We start from the raw sequence: 24,618 nt of genomic DNA on the forward strand, positions 1-24,618 counted from the left end.
TGGATGTGAAACACGCACAGAAAAGTGGCCAAATGTGTAGCTCATTCTTCCTTCAGAACAAAACTGCAGTGCTTTTTTTCACTGCACAATTTATACATTGCAAGAATATGGGGCACAAAACTAGAGCTCGACGTTCCCCAGAGGAGGTGTAATACAATATGAGAAGTATCCTCCAATAGACAGTTTAGTGACAAAGAACTGGGTCATGAATGTCCCCATCCATGTTTTCTAAGAGTAGGAATACTCTCTCCTCCACTTAATCCCTCAACTGCCTACCTCATTTTGCCTCTTCTCCAAAAGGGCTCATTTAAGTAGATCCTTTCTGGAATCACAACATCACAGAATGTTGACATAGGAAAGCTCTATGAACAATTTTGCTTCATCCCCTTGTTTTAAGTACTGGAATGCTAAGCCCAAGAAGGGTGAAGGGATTCATCCAGGCTCAAATTGCTAAGTGTCAGACTCAGGACTAGAACCCCAGGCTTCCACCTGTCTCCTGGCCCAGCGCTTTTCTCTTATTTATAGATATTTTTCCATTTATATTCAGATTCCTGAATGTTGTGAGACACTTTATCAACCGAATTCAGTTGGTATTAAACTACAATTCTAGATTTGTAATGCTACAGAAAAGATTTGTAAGAGGCCACCTCAATGCTTTATTCATAGGGAAACAAATAGTGCTCCTTGGATTCTTTTATGCCTCGTATCCTTTATACTCATAGATCTTCCTCAAACAATGATTTGTTGCCTGATAGTCTGGAGTGAGATGTATTGACGTGCCAAAAGAAGGGATTTATCCTGAAGAGGGGGAAGTTAGCAATTGTAGGGCTCCACAAAAATGAAAGTAGTGTCATTTATGACTGTTAAGGTTGAAAACTATTCAATTAGTTAATTCATTCTTCAGTCATTTCATATCTATATATTTAGTGCCTGTGATGTTTGCAAGATATTGTTCTAAAATTCATAGAGAACACAAGGTAAGAAAGGCCACGTCTGCCCTCAGTGAGCTATCCTCTAGTCTCCTAAGAAGAACTAAGTAATTATATCAAATAGGGTATTTTGTTTGGGTGGAAGGGGAGAAACCTTAGATGTTTCTGAAGGAAAAGATTAGCTGGCACAGTTTCCCTACATAGCCATTTCAAAAAATAGCTTTATTGACATGTGATTGACAGACAATAAACCCATATGTTTAAAGAGAGCAATTTGATGCCTACATTTTGACATATGTAGGCATCCATGAACACATCACCACAGTGAAGATGGTGAACATAGCCACACCGTGCAAAATTTGCTAGTGCCCTCAATAATCCTACCTCTCATCCTTCCTTGACCTCATTCACCAATCCCCAGGAAACACTGACTGGTCTCTGTCACCATAGATTAGAGTACATTTTCTATGATTTTATGTAAGTGGAATCATAGAAATTTTTTTTGGCTTTTGTCATTCAACATAAGTATTTTGAGCTCCACCTACATTGTTGTGTGTATCAACAGTTAGTCATTTTCATCACTAAGTAATATTCCACTGAATAAATGAACATATATATATATATATCTCACAATTTGTTTATCCATTCATTTACTGTTGGGCTGTTCCCAATTTGGGGCTATTATAAATTAAACTATGAACAATCATGCAGGTCTTTATTTATATGGACATATATTTTCATTTACCTTCAGTAAATACCAAGGAATGGAATAGCTGGGTCATATGGTAAGTGAATGTTTAACTTTTTAAGAAACTGCCCAACTGTTTTCCAGAATGGCTGTACCATTTCGCGTTCTCACCAGCAATGTATGAGAATTCCAATTGCACTACCTTTGCCAACACTTGGTATGGTCCCTCTTTACATTTCGGGCATTCCAAAAGTATCCTTATCGGTCCATTTATGTCCACTGATTTATAGAGAGACTAGTAACCTCTTTAGAAAAAACCCATCTATCATTTGTGTTCAGACCGTAGGCAGAGACAAAACCCACCATCAGGAAAAACCCACCTTCATTTACCATGAAGGAAAAGGAGGTGTGCCAGAAAGAACCAGACTTATAAATGGAGTTGAAGAAGATTGTCAGTCTTGGAACTGTGTGGTAATAAAAGAATTCATCTTGCTCCAGTTTTGCTGGTCTTATATATATGCACAGGGGAGAGAGTTGTTACATCCCTGAAGCCTAAAGTGCTTGAAAGGTGCAAGCAACCATGTTAAGGGTCTCTTTTCTGCCCACATATCATACAAAGGTGTGCTGTTCTCTGTGGCTGAGTTGTTTCCATTCTACCAACATTGGGTGCAGTAGCTTCCCAGCTCCACCGGGTCCCAAGTGGTGGCAGTGGCATTGGTAACTAGAAATGTCCAAGCAGGTTAGTTACCTCCCTGATAGATACACAGATATTTCTAGGGCATGGCTTTTATTTGGCCCGTAGTCAATGCCCAACAGGCTAAACTGAGCCTGGACGTGTGCTCTCACATATAAATGGCACCAATGGTGACAACTGGGAAATGTACTTTGAATGCACACTCCTTAAAAAGGACCCAGGTTCCTGGTGGTAGAGGCTGGTCTCTCTTCTGGATAATAGAATATGTCTCAGGCATAGTATTGAGTTTGATCTGCATGTGGAAATTAGTGTATCTTAGACATTATATTTAATTTTATCTTCCTAAAGAAAATAGTGTAGAAAACCTCAGACAGGGCTAAGGTATAAATATTATATTTCTACCCTCCATTTCCCCTGGTGAATTTCCTATTTCTTAAAGTGAATTCAAATTATTTGCATCTTCTGAAACTCATAAGAATCTTGCAAGGTCAGCAGGGCTGGGTAAAGGGTTATTTTCCTTGTTTTGCACAGGAGGAAACGGAGACTCAGCCCTGAGTGTCCTGCATGAACCCATATGCATTTCAAGCTGCAGAGCCAAGGCCAGAATTCAGGCCCTCTGACTACAAGCCAGTTCCTTCTCAGCTCTGCCAGAGAGCAAATCAACGGGGAGGCTGCTGAACAGCTTCTGGGTTGTCAGAAAGCCGAGTTTGTAAGCGGCTTCTGGAACAGAACTGATGACAGCAGGTGAGACGGGACAGCTGCTTCTTATCAAGTTATAATTCTGTGTTAGGAGCTGCCACAGAACATCCTTCATCTGCCCCCGAGGAGGCCGCGAGACGCACCTCACTTTCACTCACAGGTGAGGTCTTTCAGGGGGCACAGTGTCAGGGCTGCGAGAATGGGCGCTTGTGCTGAGCAAAATGACTCCCCTGCGAGAAGTAACAAAGATAGTAAGGGAGACAAAAACAAAAGAAAGGCAGGCTCACTCACATTTTCATTCTAAGGGTTATTTAACCACCAGAGACCTATAGTCCCGAGTTAGGGATTAGAGACGCAAATAGGAGTAATAGGCCCCAAAGCTGAGGAGTTTGGATTCTGAGGAGTTCACAATCGACTGGGCAAGAGATGAGCACCTGTGACAGGCTCTGCTTTAGAAAGTTATGAATAAAGTGCAGTGAAAGACGAGGAAAGGGAAACGCTGCTTCATGTTTGGAGGGGTAACGTTTGAACTGGGCCTTGAAATGCGAGGAGCTTTTACCACTGAAACAGGAGACACAAGAGCCTAATGAACATGGAGACAAGATGACATCTGTCGTGGCCAGGGAATCTGAGGCAGTTGTATGTGGCTGGAACACGTGGTGCAGGGACTGGGGGTGGTCAGGCGAAGGAGGGGGTAGAGGTGGGGGGGGAAAGGAAAATGGGATCGGGTGTCAAGGCCGAAGGGAAGGGCTGAGGCCTTTGTGCCTTCCCTTGCAGGTGGAGGAGAGGGATTAATCAGGGGAGTTAGGTCTGATCAGGCCTGAGTCAGATCAGGTCTGAGTCAGAAACAATTCTGGAGGCCCCGTGGAGGTTAAACTGGGATGGGTGGGACAGAGTGGGCAGAAAAAGTAACTCAGCAAAAAAGGGCATGCTTCGTTGGTAGCAGAGCTCTTTTTGCATTTCCTTTCCCTTAAATTTGCCTCTGCTCTTTGATGTATTTTTTTTTTTCCAGTAGTTTCCAGGCATTCTGGAAATATTAGTGCTATTTCCCACCAGCCCAGGAGTTACCTCCATTGGTCAATGTGCATATCCATTCATCAGGGACCATAATAACGTTAACCGTGAGTCATCAAACACCAGCCTGAGTATTGGGGCGAACGCTGCCGAGGAGCTCACACACACAGTATTGGGGCGAACGCTGCCGAGGAGCTCACACACACGACGTGACTGCTTTGCAGCGTCCATGACCGGAGCCGCAGCCCTTTCAAGTACGGCTGAGTCTCTGGGCCCGTCACAGGCCACTCCGCTGCGGATGAAAACTGCGGATGAAAACCGCAGGCGCTGTCCCGTAAGATGGCAGCACTGGCTGGATAAAACAGAAAGTGAAAACCAGCAGCCCAAGGATTCTTGACAATTTTTTCTAGTGATGAGCCACAGATAATCAATATTCAAAGTTTCACATTAAGAAGTTGAGTTTCAGGTGGCCCTGGGAAAAGTAAAGATTAGTTATCTGCTTTAAAAAAAAGAAGAAAGGAGGGAGGTTGTTCCAGGAGGCCTGAAGATACCGGTTCAACCGGTTCTTTGGTCCTAATACCATCAATCCGACAGTGTGAGCAGAGAAAGAGAGAAAAGTCACTTGAACCAAAAACTTGGTTTCCATGATTTAGTGTCCTGGATTGAATGATTGGTCTCTGGCTAAAGTGTCCAGTCAGTTCAATGAAGAGCCAAGTTTCATATATAGCCCAAGGCAGAGAGAGGGCATCTGTGATACGTTCCACATAAGACAATGTCTTTTATATTTTTTGAAACAGATCGTGCTATAATTTCTTTCGCAGTTCTATTTTACTTAGAAATAAAATACTTGTTTTATTTATGTCCTTAAATCTACTTAGTCAAAGTTTCATTTCCACAATATCCTCCTGTGTCTACTCTCTAACCGTGTACTTTGGGTAGCGACAATCACAATCATTGCTAACATTTTGGCACTTACCAGTCATTATTCTAAGCATTTATTGTTTATTAATTTGTTTAACCTAAAAAGGTAGGTCTTCATAGAATATCGTAAAATTGGGGAACAGAGAGGTTAAGTAACCTACTGTGGTCACACTGCTATGCATGGCAGAGCTGGAATATAAAACCAGGTAATCAATCTGTCCTTAACTCTCAGAGCAGAGCCTGGTTGCAGGTTCATACAGCATGAGCATGAGAATTTAGTGGAGAATCAAATTATCTCAAGGGCAATGTGTTCCCCTTTTAATGTCCAATCTTATTTATTTATTTGATAATTCAACAGAAAAAATTTAAAGCCATTTTCCACTAGAGTGGAGAACCTGCCAGTTTGGTATTAAGATGTGTGAACAGGGCAACAGGCCAGTGTCCTTATCCCAGATGGCACGTGTGACAAAAAAGATGTCACAGCCAGTGGTGATTTTCATTAATTCTGTTTTACCTGTCTCTCCTCCATGCTTTGTTGCAAAAGATATCTGAGTGGATAGGCATTCAAATGCCACTCATTTAGAAATGTCCACCTTACATGCCATCCTAAATATCATTACAAAACATGAAAAGCTCCCCGTACTCTCTGAATAGCTACAGGAGAAAACAGTGGGGTTACACAATGTCTGTGTGCTCATCTGAGGTAGGGCTTACTTGAAAGTCTGGTAGTGAGGACACCTGTGTCTTAAGGGCCTCGCTTTCTTCCCTTCTGCGTCTAGGACTCTGGTATTCTGAGCCGTTATATTTCTGTGTGTGTGCCCAAGAATTGGAGGCCTGGGACAAGAATGCTTGAGATTAGAAACTAAGGAGGCTCTCTTTGTCTCCTCTCTCCCTACGCTGAGTCCAGTATAACTTGCTTTCTTATCTATTGCCTCATTTTTCAGACCTGAAATATATCTTCACTCAGTGGTTGATATATTAAGGCATTGATAGCTCGTGAAAGATGTGAAGAGGGGAGCTTATTTGGGCATCCAGATCCTAATTCCTTTTCCAGACTCTCTTGGAACTTGGAGGACACTGTCATGGACCACACAGCATCAGCTTGTCAAGAAGTGCGCTTTGGTAAGTTATTTAAAAAATATATAAATCCCTATTCAACATCCTGAGTGTCTGATTTACGCATGTTACATAAAAACCTGGTCTTGGTTCTTTTGCAAAGCATGAATAAGAATGTGAAATCTAGTAGGAAAGTACCACTCTGGCTCCTGTTCTTAACTCCCCACCCCCCCTCCCCCCTCCCCCCTCCCTCCTCAGCACAGCCGCATTCATCTCTCAGCAGACCTTCCCTCAGCTTGCCTCCTCCTGCGCCCTTCTGGGGTGTGCATGTCTTTGGCCACTTTCCTTCATCTGCCTACCCAGTTCTCCCGTTGATACAGCCTTCTATCAACCTTCTCTAATAGAATTACATAAGTAATGTTTTCCACATAATTGTTTGAAAATGTTTTCATTTAATGGAACAATAATTAAATTGAAAAGATAAGTCATATAAGTGGCTGCATTTTCAAGATGTGAAGGGTGGAAAAAATGGGAGCATTACAGGGTGAAAGCACTCTACCGGGCATTCATGGGTCTTGTGGGATATAACCGAATGGCTTTTTGTTGCCATGGTGGTTTTATTAATCATACAGTTCTCCCTTGCCTGCCTCCCTCTCTAAAGGCTAGAAAAGCCAAATACTTACTCAGTTTCTCTTGCAGATAGGGGTGGCCCCTGAACCACCTCTAGTCAGTAAAATATAAAGAAATTTCTGCTAGAAGATTCTAGGAGAGGTATTGGTCTCCCTGTTAAGAGAGAAGTGCAGGAGGAAAAAGGCTCTGTCCCACCACTTTCTACTTGGGAAGGTGGTGGTGTGAGAACATGATGGTGGGAGCTGCTGCAGCCACCTTGCAGCAAGGAGAAGGCCCAAGGAATTGCAGAGCCACTGACAGAGGGACTTGATATCATTACGCTGCCGAAGTAGTCATTCAGCCTCTATTTACTGAATCCTTATTAGGTATAGGCACTGTGCTAGTGCTGGGGATTCATATGCCCCTGCTTACAGGGAGCTTACATTTTAGCAGGAGGAAAGACAGCCAATATTAAATATGTCAGCTAGAGTTAAGAGCTATGGTAAAAATTAAGGATAAAAAAATCTGGAGAGTGATGAGGGTGTCATTTTATATAGGTTGATAATGAAAGGTATATCTGATAAAGTGACACTTGAGAGAGATGAAAGGAGTGAGGGAGCAAGTCATGCAGATATTGGGGCAGGGGGGGCAGTGGGAAGGAGTGTTCCAGGAAGAGGGAACAACACGTGCAAAGGCCCTGAGGGAAAGCATGTTCAGCATGTTCAAGGAGCTTCAGGAAGACCAGAGAGGCCAGAACTGAGCGAGCCACAGGGAAAATGTAAGGGAATGAGAGATCACAGGCTTCCAGATCATTTAGAAGCGTGAACACTATGGTAACTGTTTTAGATTTCATTCTGAAGGACATAAGAAATCGTTGGAGGATTTTGAGTAGAGGAGCAATGCATTACTTAAATTTTACTTTTTGGTACTTCAAAAAGCCTTTAAGGCTGCTGGATATAGAAAACGTTGAAGGAGAGCAAGGGAGGAGACAGGAGACAAGTGAGAAAAATACTGGGAGAGCCGATGATGGTTGGCCATAGTGGAAGTGGTGGAGGTAGAGAAAAACGTTAGATTCTAGATATATTTTAAAGGTCACACCACCAGGATTTGCTGATGGGTTTGATACTTGGTATCAGACGTCTTATGTTATGAAAAAAGTAAACTCTTGTTTAATCCACTATAAATGTGGTGCTCACTTACAGCTGAAAGTATTTTTGATATAGGTGGGAACAAAACTATTTCTTCACATGTTCTTTTCTTTCCAGTTTTACAAGTTCTAACTGAATCATTAGTCTTGAATCATTATAGAGTTTTTCTATAAAGTTTACTTAATTATTAAACTCCATTGAAATATAAGGACATCGAGGCACAGATGGCTTAAATGATTTGATTAAAAAGTCACAAAGCCAGTTAACGAGTATTGAGATTACAACTCAGAGTTCAGATTACAGTAATAATACCAGATGCTAATACAAAATAGCTTCAGCTGTTTCCACACGACTGGGCGGTGGCTAGGCCAGTTTCAACACAGGGCAGCCCCCTCTTCCTCGGTGCTGAGCTGGCTTTGTCTGGCACCGAGGGTGTTTTCCTGGCAAACTCTGGGTCCCGCGTGGACGGGCCTCACTGGGGTTCACGGGGCGGCGCATGGCCTCATTGCCTCTCTAGAAGCAAAGATAAAGGAGAAGAGGTTGGATCTGCTTACTGGGATTCTGCCATGGAGAACTGCAAGGGAGAAAAGGAGAGAAACCTGGCTCAGAACGAGAAGGCTAATTTGAAGCACTTCTTTCAAGTGAAGGCAATCAGAGCTCCTTCTTCTGGTGAAAAGCATGGTGGGTCAGTCACAAGACCGAGTGAGCCTCGCACACACTAAGTGATCAAAAGAGGCCCCTTTGGAGGACTTGGGAGAGTTTCACCAGAGCAGTGCAGGCCAATAGGGGCATAATGCCAGCCACATAGATAATTTTAAATATTTAATAAGCATATTAAAGATGAGGTTATAACACAAAGTATTCTTAAGAACCCATTATAATTTTGCTTGTTTTAACATATTTCAACTAACACACAGACCATTCTAAATCATTAAAATCTAGAATAATATTTGAGAAAGAATATTAAAGGAATATCAAAGACTCGGCAGTGGAAGTGAAAATGGGTAATGCCCATCAAGATTAATATAAGGACTAAATGAGATAACATATATATTTTACAAAATAGAGCATTGTGTGAATATGCCTCTCTGACTAGTATTACTTCTTTGTCTTATTAGAATATTAGTCCTTGTTATATAAAGACTTCAGATATCTGCAGGTGATTCTTTCCCTCCATGTGCTCTTTGCTTTTAAAGCCATTACACATTAGGAAACACTGACCACGAATACTTTATTTTATTTTATTTTTTATTTTTATATGTTTTTATTGATTTCAGAGAGAGGAAAGGAGAGGGGGAGAGAGATAGAAACATCAATGATGAGAAACATTGATCAACTGACTCCTACACGCCCCCTACTGGGGATGTAGCCGGTAACCCGGTCATGTGCCCTGACCAGGAATTGAACCGTGATCTTCTAGTTCATGGATCGACGCTCAACCCCTGAGTCATGCCAGCTGGGCGGGAATACTTTTTAATCCCAGGAATAATCAGTTTGATAAACTGGTGGCATTCTCTCCAAACATTTAAGGAATATATGGATCTGTACACACAGCAAATCTAGAGAGTTTTTAAATGTAGCAGCAAGTGTGGGGGGAGAGAGAAACACTGCTGGTTTCTCAAGCCTTTCTGAATAAAAATCTGATTTAACTCACTGTATTCTGAGAGATATAAGTACATGTAAATATATAAACATGTTCTTTTTCTCCCTAATGTCTGAGATTTCTGAATTTCTCTGTAATTACATTTAGCAGGGAAAACATCCATGCCTGTGATGAGCAGCCCCTGGCAATCTGTCAACCCTCAGAGCATAGTAACCACCAATCACTGGCCCAGCCCTTCAATAAATACTATAGGCCACATGCATGTACACTTATGAAACTTCATGGGTTTCCATGGCTACGGGAATTTTAGAGCTAAGGCACATTTACTATAGCTTTTCTTGTCACCAAGAGTCCTGTAAACACTTGTGCTTTAAGATTTTGTGCAGAAATTTAGCATTTTACGGAAGACCAAGTCAGAATTACCTTTTCCCAAATGCATTGTATAATTTTAGGGAAAAGTCCCTAAAACCATTTATATTTGTGGCCTTTTTTGTGTGATGTAGTTTTATTTATTGGACTAATAAAAGAAAATAAAGGTTTAACTATATTGTCAGTGTCACTTTTAAGTGACAGATATTTGTGCTATGTAAATGTTACAGCGCATAAATATGACAACTTACTGGGAATTTAAAATGGAAAGAGGCAAACATGGCCAGCAGAATAGAAATATTCTGTATATATTTAGCCATTTCTCTTCCTAAATATGGTGAAATGTAAGTGTAATTTCTAAGGATACCCTTGTGTTGTATCTATCAACCAATCATAGTTTGATTTTATTCTTTCTTTTTAAAATATTTTTTAGTAAATTTGTTCAGGTGACATTGGTTAACAAAATTATATAAGTTTCAAGTGTACAATTCTATAATACATCATCTGTATATTGTGTTGTGTGAATTTATTCTTTCTTATATATTACCCTTTTTGCATATTTAAAAGATGTTTTTACAAACCTGTGAAAATGGCAGGCTATTTTATTATTTTTCCCATTTTATACATGTCCCATGTGATGCAGCCAGCATGTGGCAGAAATGGGATTAGAACCCAAGACTCCTTACTTACTGTCCATGGCTTTTCCATTGTCTTTTCCCTGGGCAGAATGCAGGCAGCTTCTTCCACGGAAGGCATAGCCATTTCCTTCCTTTCTTGCCGAATGCTGATAGGTTTCTGTGCCCCTGACCTGGGCTCCATTAAGTCATTCTGCTCTCCATCTGTCCCCTTGACTGCTCCAGAGACTTGGATCGGCTTAATTTACCAAGCTGAGTAACTTTAAATGCACAGAACCATTGGGAAGCAGCAGTCACAGAGATATGACAGAGCCTGGATGTGCACTACATGAGAACTCTATAGGAAAACAGATTTCTAGTTCCAATCATATTGACCAAGAATGTACAAAGCAGATTGAATGGGAGGCTCAAGCAATTTGTACAAAAATCCAATTTGAGAAGACATGTTGCCTGGATAGTCCAGTTAAGAAAAAAGCTTTTACTTTAACAGCATGGATTTGGGGGGATGGGGTTGGAACTATTTGAATGACTGTCTCAACTCTCACTTACTATGCTCATATAGCCAACAGCCTCTGGCACCTCTGGATCATCTCAGCAAATATCTCTGTTAAAGCCTTGAGATCTTTACTATATATACATATGTATACATATATATATGTATATTTATTTATTTTTTGCACTAGGTCTCATTTACCTTGGTGCAGGTCCTTTGTTTTTGTGGGGTTTTTTTCCTTCTAAAATGAAGACTTTGCTTTTACAGTCTGATAAAAGAGGGAGTCTGGGTAGAAGAAGAGCTCTTGACTAAGAGGCTGGTCCTACCCCACAGACCCTGAGTGAGGAGCGCCATGGCTCACGACTCAGAGCAACTGCCAGGACTTGCGTAGTCATGAGTTTCTTGTGAGGCTCAAATGAGATAAAGGATATGAAAATACTTTGCTAACTGTAAAATGAGCACCCCCAAATAGGTTGGTTTTTTTTGAGGACTGTCTAACATTACACAATGCCAATTGGTTTTAGACTCCATGTGCTAAAAAAAAAGCAAAAAATGACTTGGCTTTCCCAGGGCTTTTATTGGAATGTGGACTTTACTCATTTAACAGCAAGTATGACTAAATCCTCTCTATTATGGTTACTTCAATGTTTCAACCCTCTCAACGCAATCAGGCAGCAGCTCAGAGTGCCACTCAGGTGATGCTTCACTTAATATGAAAGCCAAAATAACAGACACTGGTCATTTGCTTGTAATCTAACATTTCCTCCCATCACATACCATGTGCAGCCCTTGAGACCCCAGAATTACAGCTCTAGATTCGGACAAATTTGGCTATTACTGTCCAAGACTAATTCTTATTCTTTCTGAAGGGAAATGTTAATTCTGTGCTCTTCATCCATAGAGTACCTATGAGTGATTAACTTCTCTTCAATCTATAGAAATGTAGGGAGAACTCAGAGCTCTCCTGAACTGTAAAGCTTTGTCTGTTTCTCCTACAAATTTCATTCAGGCATCAAACTGAATTCACTTTTAATCAGATGCATTTTATCTATACCTGGCAAGGACCTAGGAGTAAAAATACAAGATTTATTTCATTTTAATTCTACTGTGATGCATTTAATCACAAATACCCCAAAATGAAAAGACAATTTATCATTTTGCCCTGACTGAGCAACCCTTTTCAGTTGATATTCCTGAATCCATAATGTAGGGAGGAGGCCAGATGATTAAGTGTCTGATTAGAGAAAGCAGATTAACCTGGCAAACATAATAAATTTAGCTCATAAGCAGAAAGGCTTTATAAGGGCTCACAATAAGTCTTCTGTATAAAAACACAAGCCACTTCTTTTAGTGATGACTATATTGAAACAGTTGGGGAACACAATGCAAAATGCATGTTTATGGCTTTCTCTTTGAGACGTCAAAGCAGTCTTGAAAGGCATATCTGATTCAGTCTATAACTAAAAATGTATTAAATAGGGAATGTGTAAGAAAAATAGAAACTCATAAAAAACAAAGCTATGACCTCTCAAGTGTTCTAGTTTCCACCTTACTAATAATTGTATCTAGATCTCACATGCTTTCAGTGTCTCTCTAGGTCCTCTGTTTCCAGCGGTGCCAAAGCCTGTCAGATACACCCTTAATCTTCATAACAGATTCCTTTATAAAAGCTGCTGCGTTTTTAGGTAGTTCTATCACATCATGACAAAACACATAAAATTAGTGAGCTATTTCAGCCTTTGAATTAGAAGGGGAAAAATGCCTTTCCTTTTAGCTGAGACTCCATTTACATCAGAGTAAAAATCTATGCTGGGACTTATTTGAAGAGAAGTCCTGTGCAGTGCTCCAAAAAGTGCACTTGGCAAGCCGGCTGCCTGGCTTCCTCACTTAGCCGGTTAGTGTTTCTGGCCTCCTTTTTTGAGCAATGAAGAAAAGGAAACTCTTCGTGCCCAGCTTTATTTTTAAACTCATGGCTGTACTTCTGGAGGCCCCTGGTCTGAAAGAGAGGCCCTGCTCTGTCACAGGCGCCCAAGCCACTCTGAAGAAGGGACTGCTGCTAGGGACAGGGCAGGGGAGGTGGGAAGGGGAAAGGGAAGGGGCTGCCTGAGAGTCTTGTCTTCAATGAAGGCCCCATCCAGAGCCAGGTGAATTTCCCACTGGGGGAAACTGGTACCTGGAGGTCTCGGGGTACCCTTTCTTTCTGCTTTCTCCCCTCTTCCCAGTCTGAAGTGGATCTGAGGTGGGAGGGCGGGGACAGGGAGGGGTCCCTGTGTGTCCTCACAGCCCCTGGGCGCTGCATCAGCTGACAAGCACATTCCTGCAGGGGCATGTGGTGGAAGCAGGGAGGTTTTGTTGTTTTGTTTTTAAGGCCAGTGCTTTGCCCGCCTTTGCTGAGTCAAAGGCTGAGATGTTTTCCTTGGGCGCAGGGACCAGGATTTTTCCCACTGCGGAGAAGGAGTCGGTGTGGAGCTAGGAGGGGGCGTACTCCCGGTGGGCGTAGCGCGTATTCCTGCTGCACATGGACACTTGTGGGCCGCACAGGCGGGTTAACCGCAGAGCCGCAGCCGTCCAAGTTAGTTGCGCGAGGGTCCCAGTGGCCGGGAGGGGTGTCCTTGGTCGAGTACGGTGCCGGGGCTGCTTTTTAACCCCCGGGTTTGTGGCCGGCTGTGCGTGCAGACTGGGGTGCGGCGCCAACGCTCCCGGGGTGGGGAGGGCGCCGCGTGGGCGGGTTGGGAGGGGGCGGGGGCGCGGCAGGGCCGCCGGTTGACCCGCGAAGGGGACCCCCCGCGGCGGCGCGTGCGCTGCGGAGTCGCCGGGCGGGCGTCTGGGCGCCGCGGGGCTGGCGTTGGCGCTGGAGGTGGCCCTGGGCGGCCGGGCCGCCGCTGTCGCCTGGCCCCCCGCGGGAGCAGAGGGAGTCCGTGGGCGGCCGGTCCGCCGCTGTCGCCGGGCCCCCCGCGGGAGCAGAGGGAGTCCGTGGGCGGCCGGGCCGCCGCTGTCGCCGGGCCCCCCGCGGGAGCAGAGGGAGTCCCTGGGCGGCCGCTAGCGGGAGGGCGCGGCTGCGAGGCGAGGCGAGGCGAGGCGAGGCGAGGCCGGCTACCCCGGGACCCCCGCAGCGCCGCCCGCGGGCGGAGGACCCGGCTCAGAGCGAGGTGCGCGGGGCCGGCAGGGGGGACCCCAGGCTCCCGGGGACACCCGCTGGAGCCGGCTGCAGCAGACAAGGCTCAGAGCCTGCACCTCCCTAACTAACCGCCCCCCTTGAATGGGAGAACAGAGCGCTCAGGCGGAGACTCGCTTCCCCAAGTCACACAGCTGCTAAATGGCAGAACAGGGACTGGAGACCCGGCCTGTTTCCCAAGGGTTTTGAAGCATGCTGTCCTCACTGAAGTGGAGATGAACAATAACACCAGTAGTTATTATTATAAAATGTTAGATTTGGGAAATATGGGTGGCGCTATTACTCGGATATTCAGGACTACGAATGTGATTTCATGCTGGAAGAAGCCAGCCACTCTGTCCCCCTTGGGCTTGATGGCCTGGACCCCTCATTCATGAAACATTTGCTGGGAAGCTTTCTGTGCCAGGCACTCTGCAGGAAACTGGAGGCAGAGAGAGAAACCAGAACAGCCCCCATAGCAAGCAGAAGGAGAAATTCCTCAGACACCAGTACCCGACGCAGGTGGAGGCAATGCAGGGGCCTCAGACAGGGCTCCTGGAGATGTCACCTCTGGCCGATTGCAGGGAAAACTCAGGGAGGGAGCGGCCCCTGACCTGGGTCTTTAAGAGCGGGTCATGTGGGGACATTTGGAAATGGGCAGTGTTAGCAACAACACCCCAGGTGAGTGAGAAAAAGAGTAGTTTGCTTTGCCTAGAATGTAGGGGTGAATTAGGAGGCCACACTATAGAGGGGACAAGGTGGGGCGTCGGTAGTGGGGAGCTTTGGCGGGATTCCAAGCAGAGAAGACAGTGCAGTGGCTGCCCATGGTTCATCTGGTTGGAGGCGAGCCCTCAGCTGGAGTGGGGGTGTTGCATCAGGATCCTGTGGCTCTGAGGGTCTGCGAATTGGCCAGCCTGGGAGCACAAGGCTTCAGGGCCACCTCAGTGTAGCAGGCCTGCGGCTGAAGCATGCGGCTGGAGTGGCACGGGGTCCAGCTGGAACCAGGAGACTGCTGGGCTGTGGGGATAGCCCGTGATAGTGTTTGTGACTTCCATAGCGTTCTCGGGAGTAGTTTGGGAAAAAGTGCCGTTAGTATTCCTGTAACACAGGTGGCCTCGTGGACACGAGCAGCAGTTAAGCAGCCTGTCTCTCTCTGTGCAGTGAGCAGTTATTTATCTATTTTTTGATGCATCCCCAGGGACCAACAGGGAGCTATAAACAGGGCAGCCTGTTTGGGCAGTTGAAAGGGGAAATTGGTTGTACAAAGATTACAGATTCACCTTCGTGCCACTCTTTATTATAAACTCTTCAAACAATTCTGTGCAGATGAACTGTTAAAATGAAGTAATTGTCTTACAGGTGAGACACACAGAGCGCACTAGAGGACTTTATAAATGTATCTTTAATTGGTTCAGTGTTATCTTTTATGAAGCACTCCATTACATAGTAGCGCCTGAATGCGATGGGTAGATGCGGTCCATGTAAATCAAATTACCCAAGCCAGGCACGTTATAGCCATTTCCCTAAGGTATGAGTCTGGGCATCTTCTAGATGCTTCTGGCCTCACCTTGACCCCTCACCTGCTGGAGAAGAGCAAGGATTCCCCAAGGCTCTACTTCTCATTACTCACTGGTTCCATATGTGAATGCTTAGAAACGTTCTGTGTGTTATATGAAATATATATTCTGTGTGCTTTGCAGCTTCTCTATCTAATGGGTATTTGGGAAGAGGGACAGGATGAAATACTGTTTCGTAGCAATTCCTTTGGTGAATGATGTTAATCAGTGGTATAAGGCAGGGACCTGCAGTCTGGAATAAGAAAACAGACCTGGAATTGAAATCTAGTTCCCTCACTAACTACTTGTGTGACTTTGGGTCTGACCCTTAACTCATCTGAGCTTCCGATTCTTCATCTGTGAAATGGTGATCATAACAAGCAGCTCGCAGTTGCTAAGCAGTCTAACAGCATGAGAGGAGGGCTGCAGAAATGTCGGCCAAGGAGGCTGTGGAGTGTATGGGGAGAAGCAGTTAGGATTAGGAGCCTGACCTTGGAGGTAGGCTAACCTGAGCCTAGGTGTGGGTTCTGCCCTTTCCCGCTGTGTGATTTTGGATGTGTTCCTGAACTGCTGCGAACATCAGGAAATAACCATATCTATTTTGTGTTGATTTGAGGATCATACCTAGCTCAGTTTCTGGACAATAGAACAAGAGAACATTATAATTGAAAGGGACTTAGAAGTCCTCATTACTCTAACACCACCCCACCCCCCATCCCTGCCATGGAAATTTTATTTTTATCAACCCTGACTGTGCTTAAATATTCCCAGTGACGGAAACTACAATCTGCACAAGGTGCTCCATTCCATTATTGCATCATCTTCAAGGAAAGAAAATAATCTTTCTATATGGCCCAAGGCTGCCTCAGTGTAACTTCCACATATTGGTCCTATTCTGTGCTCTGTGTTTTTTTAAAAAATAAAACATTGGTCTTTTTTAAAAAATATTTTTTTTTGAGGTAAGTGTAGATTCATATGCAGTGGTAAGAAATAATACAGAGATTCTTTGTACCTTTACCCAGTTTCCCCCAGTGGTAACAACTTGCAAAATTGCAATACAAGACCACAACCAGAAGACTGACATTGACCTGGTGGAGATGCAGGACATTCCCATCACCACCAGAATTCCCCATGTTGCCTTTTTATAGCCACACCCCTTCCCTCTCATCACTTCCTTAACCCCAGGCAATCACTACTTGTTCTCTATTTCTATAATTCTGTCATTTCAAAAATGTTACACAAATAGGATCATACATTATACAACCTTTGTCATTGTTTTTTTTTTCACTCAGCACAATTCTTTGGAGATTGATCCAGGTCCCTGCATGCATCAATAGTTTGTTCTTTTTAATTCCGTAGTAGTAGTAGCCCATAGTATGGCTCTACCATGATTTGTTTAACCGTTCACCTATGGAAGGCCATCTAGGTTGTTTCCAGTTTTGGGCTATTATGAATAAGCTGCTATAACATTTGTGTACAGATTTTTGAGGGAATATAAGTCTTCATTGTCTTCAATGTCTGGGATAAATGGCTAGGAGTGCGGTTTCTGGATCACATGGTAGTTGCAGGTGAAGTTTTCAGAGAAATCGAGACTTCTTCCAGAGTGATTGTGCCGTTTCGTATTCTCACCAGCAATTGATGAGTGATCCAGTCATCCTGCACCCTTGCCAGCATTTCGTGGTCACTGTTTTTTATTTTAGCTATTGTGATAGGCCTGTAGGGCTATCTCATCATGGTTTTAATCTGCATTTCCACAATGGCTGATGATGTTTAAGGTGGCTTCCTTCACATTTGTGTCTCTTCTTTGATAAAATGTGTCTTTGTGTGTTTTGTTCAAGTTCTAATTATATTCTCTGCTTTTATATTGACAAGTTTTGAGAGTTTGTTACATGTTCTCATACGAGTCCGTTCTTGGATATGTGGCTTGCAAATACTCTCTCCCACTTTGTAGTCTGTCTTTTTGTCTTTTTCACGGGTCTTGTACAGGGCAAAAGTGTTTAATTTCTGATTGTCCGTCTTTCCTTTTATGGGTAGTACTTTTGGTATCGAGTCTAAGAGCTCCATGCTCACTCTAGACCCTGAGGATGTCTCTCCTGTGTGTTTTTTGTCTGTGATTCATAGTTTTACATTTTACATCTAGGTTTCTGACCCACTTTGAATTAGTTTTTGTGCAAGGTGTGAGAATTAGGGCGAGGTTTTTTGTTTCTTTGCTTGTTCTTTCCCTGTGAAAGTCCAGTTGCTCCAGCAAAACGATTTGTTAAAAATCTTGTATAAAATAACATATAACCTTGGGCAAGACTAATTATGTACCCGGTTCTCTTTCCTCTGTCTTAAAAGTGAGGGGGTTGTATGAGGGCTGGATGGGTGTCATTCAGGATCCATTTCTGGAAGGCCTGGGGTCCCAAGAACCTGGGTAGCAGCAACAATAGAGCAGATGGGGCTCTCATGCCCCTCGCTGACTTCATTCAGGGCAGGGCTGCTTTCTATGTTTTATATTTTTAAGGGTCTATCTGATATTTGATTTGATAAGGGCCCCACTGCTCAAAATAAGATTGGAGAGCACTGAGTTAGATAAAATCTGAAGAACCTTTCCGAGTGTTCGGTGTGAGAAATCACTTTTCCCCTTACATATTAGCTTTCAGGCGCCACTCTGAGTTTCCTGAGTGCTTACTCATATGAAATGTTTTCCTTGTGATCCCGTCACCCCTCTTTCTAAATATGACAGGCTTCATGAAATCAGTGAAGTTACATTTCATACACCAGTTTACAAGTTGCATGTCAGAATTTAAAATGTGTTCAGTGTATTAAAATTGTACAGTAGAATCATCCACAGAATTATCATGGCTGAAAGAGAGGAAAGAAGCTAAAATCACACATAAGCCACGAACCATTCGACCTTTACAAACAGCTGGCCCTCTCCTGCCCTGCGCCTGCCTCGCTCTTGCCGGTTCACAAGCTCTGGCCAACAGCGCTCAGCCAGGTCCTGAAGGGTTATTCGCACGGCTTTTGGAGATCAGCAGTTCAGCCAGCGTTAGGCCTTCTTGTGCCTGACTTCAAAACCACGAACCTGAGACTCAGGCCCTTCGAGTGGCTTTCCCAAAGGAACAGAACTGGCAAGTAGAAGACCTGAGACGAGCTCGTATTTTTAACACCTAGTCCAGTTTTCCTCCCCTCTCTTTATTTTATCATATAAAGGCTTCAGTGGGTACTTTCCAAAAGTTGGCATTTTCTGACACTTTTTATCAGTAAAATGGGTTAATAACAAATGAACTCAAGATAGTTGGAGGTTTTTAAAAAATGAAATAGGATTAATTGAGTTAGAGCACTTTGAAAATAAAAGTTGCTCTGCAAAGTGCTCCCTGTTTAAATGATGGTGGTTATTGTGAGCTTGGCTAGGTCTCTGACTTCTAGCAGGCAGCTGCTGCGCTTGCCGATCCCCATTCATTGGAAATGTGTTTGTTGATATTGTAGCATATTATCTGTTTTTCTTTTTAGTACCCACGTGGCCAAATTGTGAACTGCCATATTAATAAGACTCAAACGTATTTGAGAGGGTGGTTAGACTTAATGGTTTCCATAAAGTTGTTTTCAATAGTTATTTTTCAACAGATGAGCAGCTGTAGGCCACATTTGTGTGCCAGTATGATGATTGAAGTTTTCAACAGATGGCACACAAATACTTGGGGAAACACCCTCCCAATATTAACTGTGGTATAAAAGACTTGAAGAGTGCCAGAAAAATGATAGTTTGTCTTCCCAAGTCCTTAACTTCTGCTATTGTCATTATAATTTGGATGATTTGGAAGTTTCCCTTTCTGGCACTTGGATTTATTTTGTAACTGAGTGAACATCTACGTTAGATGATGAAGGACCCTCTGTTGTCAATTCGATAGTCAACATGTATTTAGCATTAAATCTCCTTTTGATTATTGATGGATGTTCATAACTTCCTCTTGCTGAGTCATTCGACTTCTGTACCATACATAAAAACTGTAACCTTCCATAAAAATAAACTGTAAGAGACTTTTATGTTCTTTCTGAAAAGTATTGATTTATAAGGGAAAAAAAACCCTCATCAAACTTAGAATTTTCAGACATGCTCATCAATATGAAATCCCCGACCTTCCAAATTACCCCACTTCAATGCTGACCACTTTGTACTGGTTCTGGGCTCAGTAAGTGAGGAATCAGACAGTAAGCAGGGCAGGGGGTCAATGGGGGGGGGGAATCTGTGGGGGTGTTTGTGTTGTCACAATGACGAAGGGCATTTACTGATATATAGTGACTGCGGACCAGAGTGCCTAGATGTGCACAGCACAGTTTGACACAAGGGAAAATTGTCCTCTGTCCTACTAGATGCCTGAATTTCTGGCTGGACGCTCATCCGAGCCTGGAGATTATGTCTGCTTAAATTAGCTCATAGAGTAAGTTTTGCAATACTGTGTTTTTCTCCACAGAATATTAGCACCCACCCATACCTCTGCTCTTTGATTTTATTATGCTGTTGTATGAAAGATTGAAAGACTTCTCATCTTCTGGTTTTGAATCCTGACTTTTTCATGCTCGGTAAGTGCAAGAATATAGATAATTTATTATGTCTTTTTGTGTAGTTATTAACATGGTAAAACAGATATTAATATAAATGTCCTTCCCTTTTCTATTCCAAATTGGGCATCACATTAATATTTTTGAAATTTTGTCTATAGGTAAATAATCTGTGAATTTCTGGATTTAAAGAGAGAATTATAAGATGCTTATTATAATAAATGGGCTCTAGAGTTGCTTCAGAAAATGAAGCAAAGTCTTTCCCTACTTGTCCACTTTTACACACATAAGGCAGTGTTGGAGTCATTCAAAGAAACAGACAAGGGCATGAGTCTAAGACTTTAATAAGGAGTGAAATCCCAGTAAATTCTATCTCCCTTTGCTTCTATGGATGTCTTAAACTGATTTTCTTCTGGCAAGTAGTATCACCTAGATTTTCTTTATGTCTGTCATTACAGATGGCGTTTAATGGTTGCTTTAGTTTGAAGTATCCTGGCAACCCCCGGCCAGGAGACTTGATTGAAGTGTTTCGTCCTGGCTATCAGCACTGGGCCCTGTACTTGGGTGATGGTTATGTGATCAACATAGCACCTCTAGGTAACGTTTGATTCCAGCAGCTCCTGGGATCTTTTTAGTTTTTTTTATTACAAGAAAGAATCATGAGCGGAATCAGAAAATTCAACAAAATAAAATGTAGAAAATAGATAAATAAAGCTGATCTAGGCTCAGGGAAGAACATTTTAAGACCAAAGTGGCATTGAAAAAGTCACAGAGGCCAATTAACATTAAAATTTAATACTTCTGGTTAAAAAAAGAAATACAAGATTCCTGGTCAGGGCACATACCCAGCTTGTGGGGGTGGAGGATAGGGTGGGGGTGGGGAAAAAAGAAAAACACAATTAAAAAGTAAACAATCAGTTGGGAAAAATATTTGCCAAAAACATAACAAGAGTCACTGTTTTTATATAGTACACAAAAGAATTATTTCAATTCATTCAACATCTATTTATAGATTACCAAGTATGTGCCAAATGCTATTCTAAATGCTGGGGATACATAAACCAGTGCCTGCAGGGTAGAGCTTACCTTCGGGGGGGGGGGGGGTAGAGAAAGAGGGAGGGAGGGAAAGGAAAGAAGGGAGAGAAATAGAGGGAGAGAGCAGATAGCAATGTTAGAATAAAGGTAAGTAATATGGAAAAAAAAAATCATAGAAGCAAGATAGGAAGTGCTAGAGGGTTAGGGGCTACTATAATTTTAAATGAGGTGGTCAAGAAAATCTTGTAAGAAAGTAACATTTGAGAACTTGAAAGAGATGAGAAAACCAGGAAGATGATATTCAGGAAAAGAGTTTCTCAGGCCAAGTGCACAGCAGACACCCAAATCCCCCCAAAACCAAATAGGTAAAGAGTGATGAACAGTTTGTAGAAGAAGAAAGCAAAAGCCAATACCCAGCTTTAAAGGTTTTAACTTTTTAGTCATCTAAGAATTGTCAGGTAAAATGACAGATTTTATGCCTATCATATTAGCAAAGGTTAAGAAATGGTAACGGTCATTGTTGATAAAGGTATAATGAAATGAACACAAATATATTATTGATAGAAGTATAAACTGATAAAATATTTTGCAAAAACAATAATATGTGTTAAGAGTATTAAGAGAGTTCCCATGCTCTGACCCTATGACTGTACTTCTATGAATCTATTCTTGGGAAATATCTAAGAGATATAAACTAACATCTGTATAAGGGTGTTCACATCTATCTCACTTGTAATGGCTTAAAAAAGTAGACAATGGCTTAATGTTCAATAGGGCAATGGTTAAACAAATTATTATTTAGCCACAAAATATTAGGCATCTGTGTTTGGCAGTTGCAAGTGGAGGAAATCAATTTCAAATTAGCTTAAACAAAAAAGATAACTCATTGTTTCACAAGGGAGAGTAGAAAGGCAGAGATGGTGCTGGCCTCAGGGATGCTCAAGAGAGCTCTGAGCTCTACCAGGACTCTGCCTCACATCTGCCTTTTTTCCTACCTGTTGTCCTCATTCCCCACAGGCTATGTCTCTCTAAGAAGCCGAACTGATGACCATCAGCATCCTTAGGCTCTTATTCTTACAATCTTGTGACCCAACAGAAAAGACAGCTAATCCTTCGCTGTTGCAGTTAGAAAAATCATGGAGAATGACTCCAATTCATCCAGTGGGGGTTCCCTACCCCTTGCTGGACCACCACGATGCCCAGGAGAATGGGACACTCGTTGGCCTAGATAGTCTTTTCCAAAAAGAAAGAAGCAGTGATGAGATGAGTGGCTAGAACCAGACAGACAAAACAATAGCCACTATAAACCATTAAAGATCTCATTTCCGGACATGTTTAATTGCATGAGAGGTGATCCTCGTATGATATTTATTTGAAAATTCCAGATTAAAATGCAACATGTAATATAAAACCCAGTTTGCAAAAAAATAATATACACACACACATGAATACACACACATACATGCACCTCTACGTGTGTTAAGACATACGTATATCAAGATAATAGCAGTTATTTTGGGGTGGCAGAATGGATGATTTATGTTTATGTGTTTATGCTGTATTTTTCTATATTTTCTAAATGTTTAGAAATGAGCACAAATTAATTAGGAAAATATGCAGATAAGTAGCCTGGAGTATTTTTTTTACTCAAGATACCTTTGAAGAGAAGTGTTTATAGGCATAAGTCTTACTATCTTGAGAACTTTTAATGAAGTCATTTTTGCAATATTTTGAAATAGTTGCTGCTTGTTCTAGAATATTGAAAATAGAAATGGCAAATAAAATGACATTTGTGATCCAGAGCTGCTAGGTTCTGCAAAGGCTGGTGACTAACACTTAGCAACTCTTGACATTATTTCCGTGATTTTTACATCTGGAAAACAATATGAGATTTTGGTGCTGTTTCCTTATTTTCATGTCATAAGTTTCATATTAATGTGGTCCATGCACTGAACTATGGTTCTCTAGACTGAATCCCCGTTTATGTTGTTAACTACTCATGTGATATTTTGCAAGTCAGTTTACCTCTACAAGCTTCAATTTCCTCATCTGCAAATTGATTACATCTAACTAGTAAAAAAAAAAAGTTTAGTAATTCTAACTAGGAGATACATGCTCTAAGAACTTGTAGTATATAAGAACTTTCAATGTGTAAGATTTGGAAATGCTGCTCCAATGAATAGGAGGTTGGCAGATAGAAAAAAAGAAGAGTGGAAAAGAAAGTTTGCTTTCAGTCATCACTAAAAGGAAAAGAGTCTAAACACTGGTTATCTAGACACCCTTCCTCTCGTGATTTATTGGAACAATGGCCAGGCGTAGCCGTCTTGGACAGATAGAGAGGGACTGGAGGCTGGTGTTAGAGCTGAACACTGAGGAATTGCCTGTCCAGCCTCAGAGACTGACTGTGGCAGGCCAGGACACGAAGGTCCCTGGCAGTCTAGGCAAATACTTACCCATAGAGGCAGCTAAGACGTAGTGACAGGGGATGAGGCATTGTAACAGGTGGGTAAGCCACCGCATGAGGCCACATGTAGCAGACAGTCAGGTTCAGGTTTAGAACTTGGCCAAAGAAACTGGCAAAAAAAAAAGCAGTGACTCCACCTAACCCCAGCTCACCCCTCAGAGATTTCAAATTGGACCCAAACTGAAACCTGGTTGAAAGAATAAATGTAAAATAATGAAGTATGGGTAAGGAATGCAGCTTAGGCGCTAGGGCAGCCCTACTGACCATGATGCACTACTGCTAATGCCCAACAATATTAGTTGGGAAGGGTTCACATGCTGAAAAAGAGACTGATTTATAGAAAACACGGGCAAAGGTCCCATCTGTACCATGTTAGAGACATACACCAAGATATCTAATAATAATACCAATAATACCAACTGATAGAGAATTTATTACTCAAGAAGGGATACAGTTTTTGTACCCAATTTACTCTTGGGGAGATACAAATTTTCCAGTGTTTTCTTGCATTCTCATACAGTATTAAATAAGTGTATTGGTAAGTTACAATGAGTGCTTGAGGCTGGTAAGATTAAGTGATTTCTGGTTTAGGGATAAGTTGGGAACAGAGCCGGGTTCAGTTATCCCAGCGCTTTCAAAGTCTTCGGGTGGCCTTGGTGTTCACTGGGCTGGCTCACTACATCTTGCTAACCAGAATTCTCCTTCCAGGGGATGGCATTCCTGCATCATTTACAAGCGCCAAGTCTGTATTCAGCAGAAAGGCCCTGGTGAAGATGCAGCTCTTGAAGGATGTTGTGGGAAAGGACACATATAGAATAAACAATAAATATGATGAAACGCACCCTCCGCTCCCCATGGATGAAGTCATGCAACGGTCAGAGTTTGTTATTGGACAGGAGGTGGAGTATGATGTGCTGGTCAACAACTGCGAGCATTTCGTGACTTTGCTTCGCTATGGAGAAGGCGTTTCGGAGCAGGTGAGTTTTCTTTCAGTGCTATGTAAGGA

At 42.5% G+C, this 24,618-nt stretch overlaps 1 protein-coding gene across 8 annotated transcripts in view; it reads left to right on the plus strand.

Moving 5' to 3' along the window:
• The first annotated feature begins 2,960 nt into the window (after positions 1 to 2,960).
• The window catches only part of PLAAT1 (phospholipase A and acyltransferase 1), a 29,399-nt gene continuing 7,741 nt past the window's right edge, over positions 2,961 to 24,618 (plus strand). Inside the window, exons 1-5 of one of the 8 annotated variants that reach the window (XM_081138456.1) lie at positions 2,961 to 3,170; positions 6,000 to 6,067; positions 20,026 to 20,134; positions 20,572 to 20,710; positions 24,321 to 24,589. In XM_081138456.1, the coding sequence (XP_080994582.1) occupies positions 20,572 to 20,710; positions 24,321 to 24,589 (408 nt within the window). In that variant the 5' untranslated portion in view covers positions 2,961 to 3,170; positions 6,000 to 6,067; positions 20,026 to 20,134. Of the gene's footprint in view, positions 3,171 to 5,889; positions 6,068 to 12,878; positions 13,003 to 13,171; positions 13,431 to 13,920; positions 14,008 to 18,476; positions 18,682 to 20,025; positions 20,135 to 20,571; positions 20,711 to 24,320; positions 24,590 to 24,618 lie in introns of those variants that run through there. The other 7 variants (XM_081138454.1, XM_081138457.1, XM_081138455.1 and 4 more) reach the window with 7 other exon arrangements.

This window comes from Miniopterus schreibersii (assembly GCF_964146895.1).
Source record: "Miniopterus schreibersii genome assembly, chromosome: 5".
Classification (NCBI taxonomy): domain Eukaryota; kingdom Metazoa; phylum Chordata; class Mammalia; order Chiroptera; family Miniopteridae; genus Miniopterus; species Miniopterus schreibersii.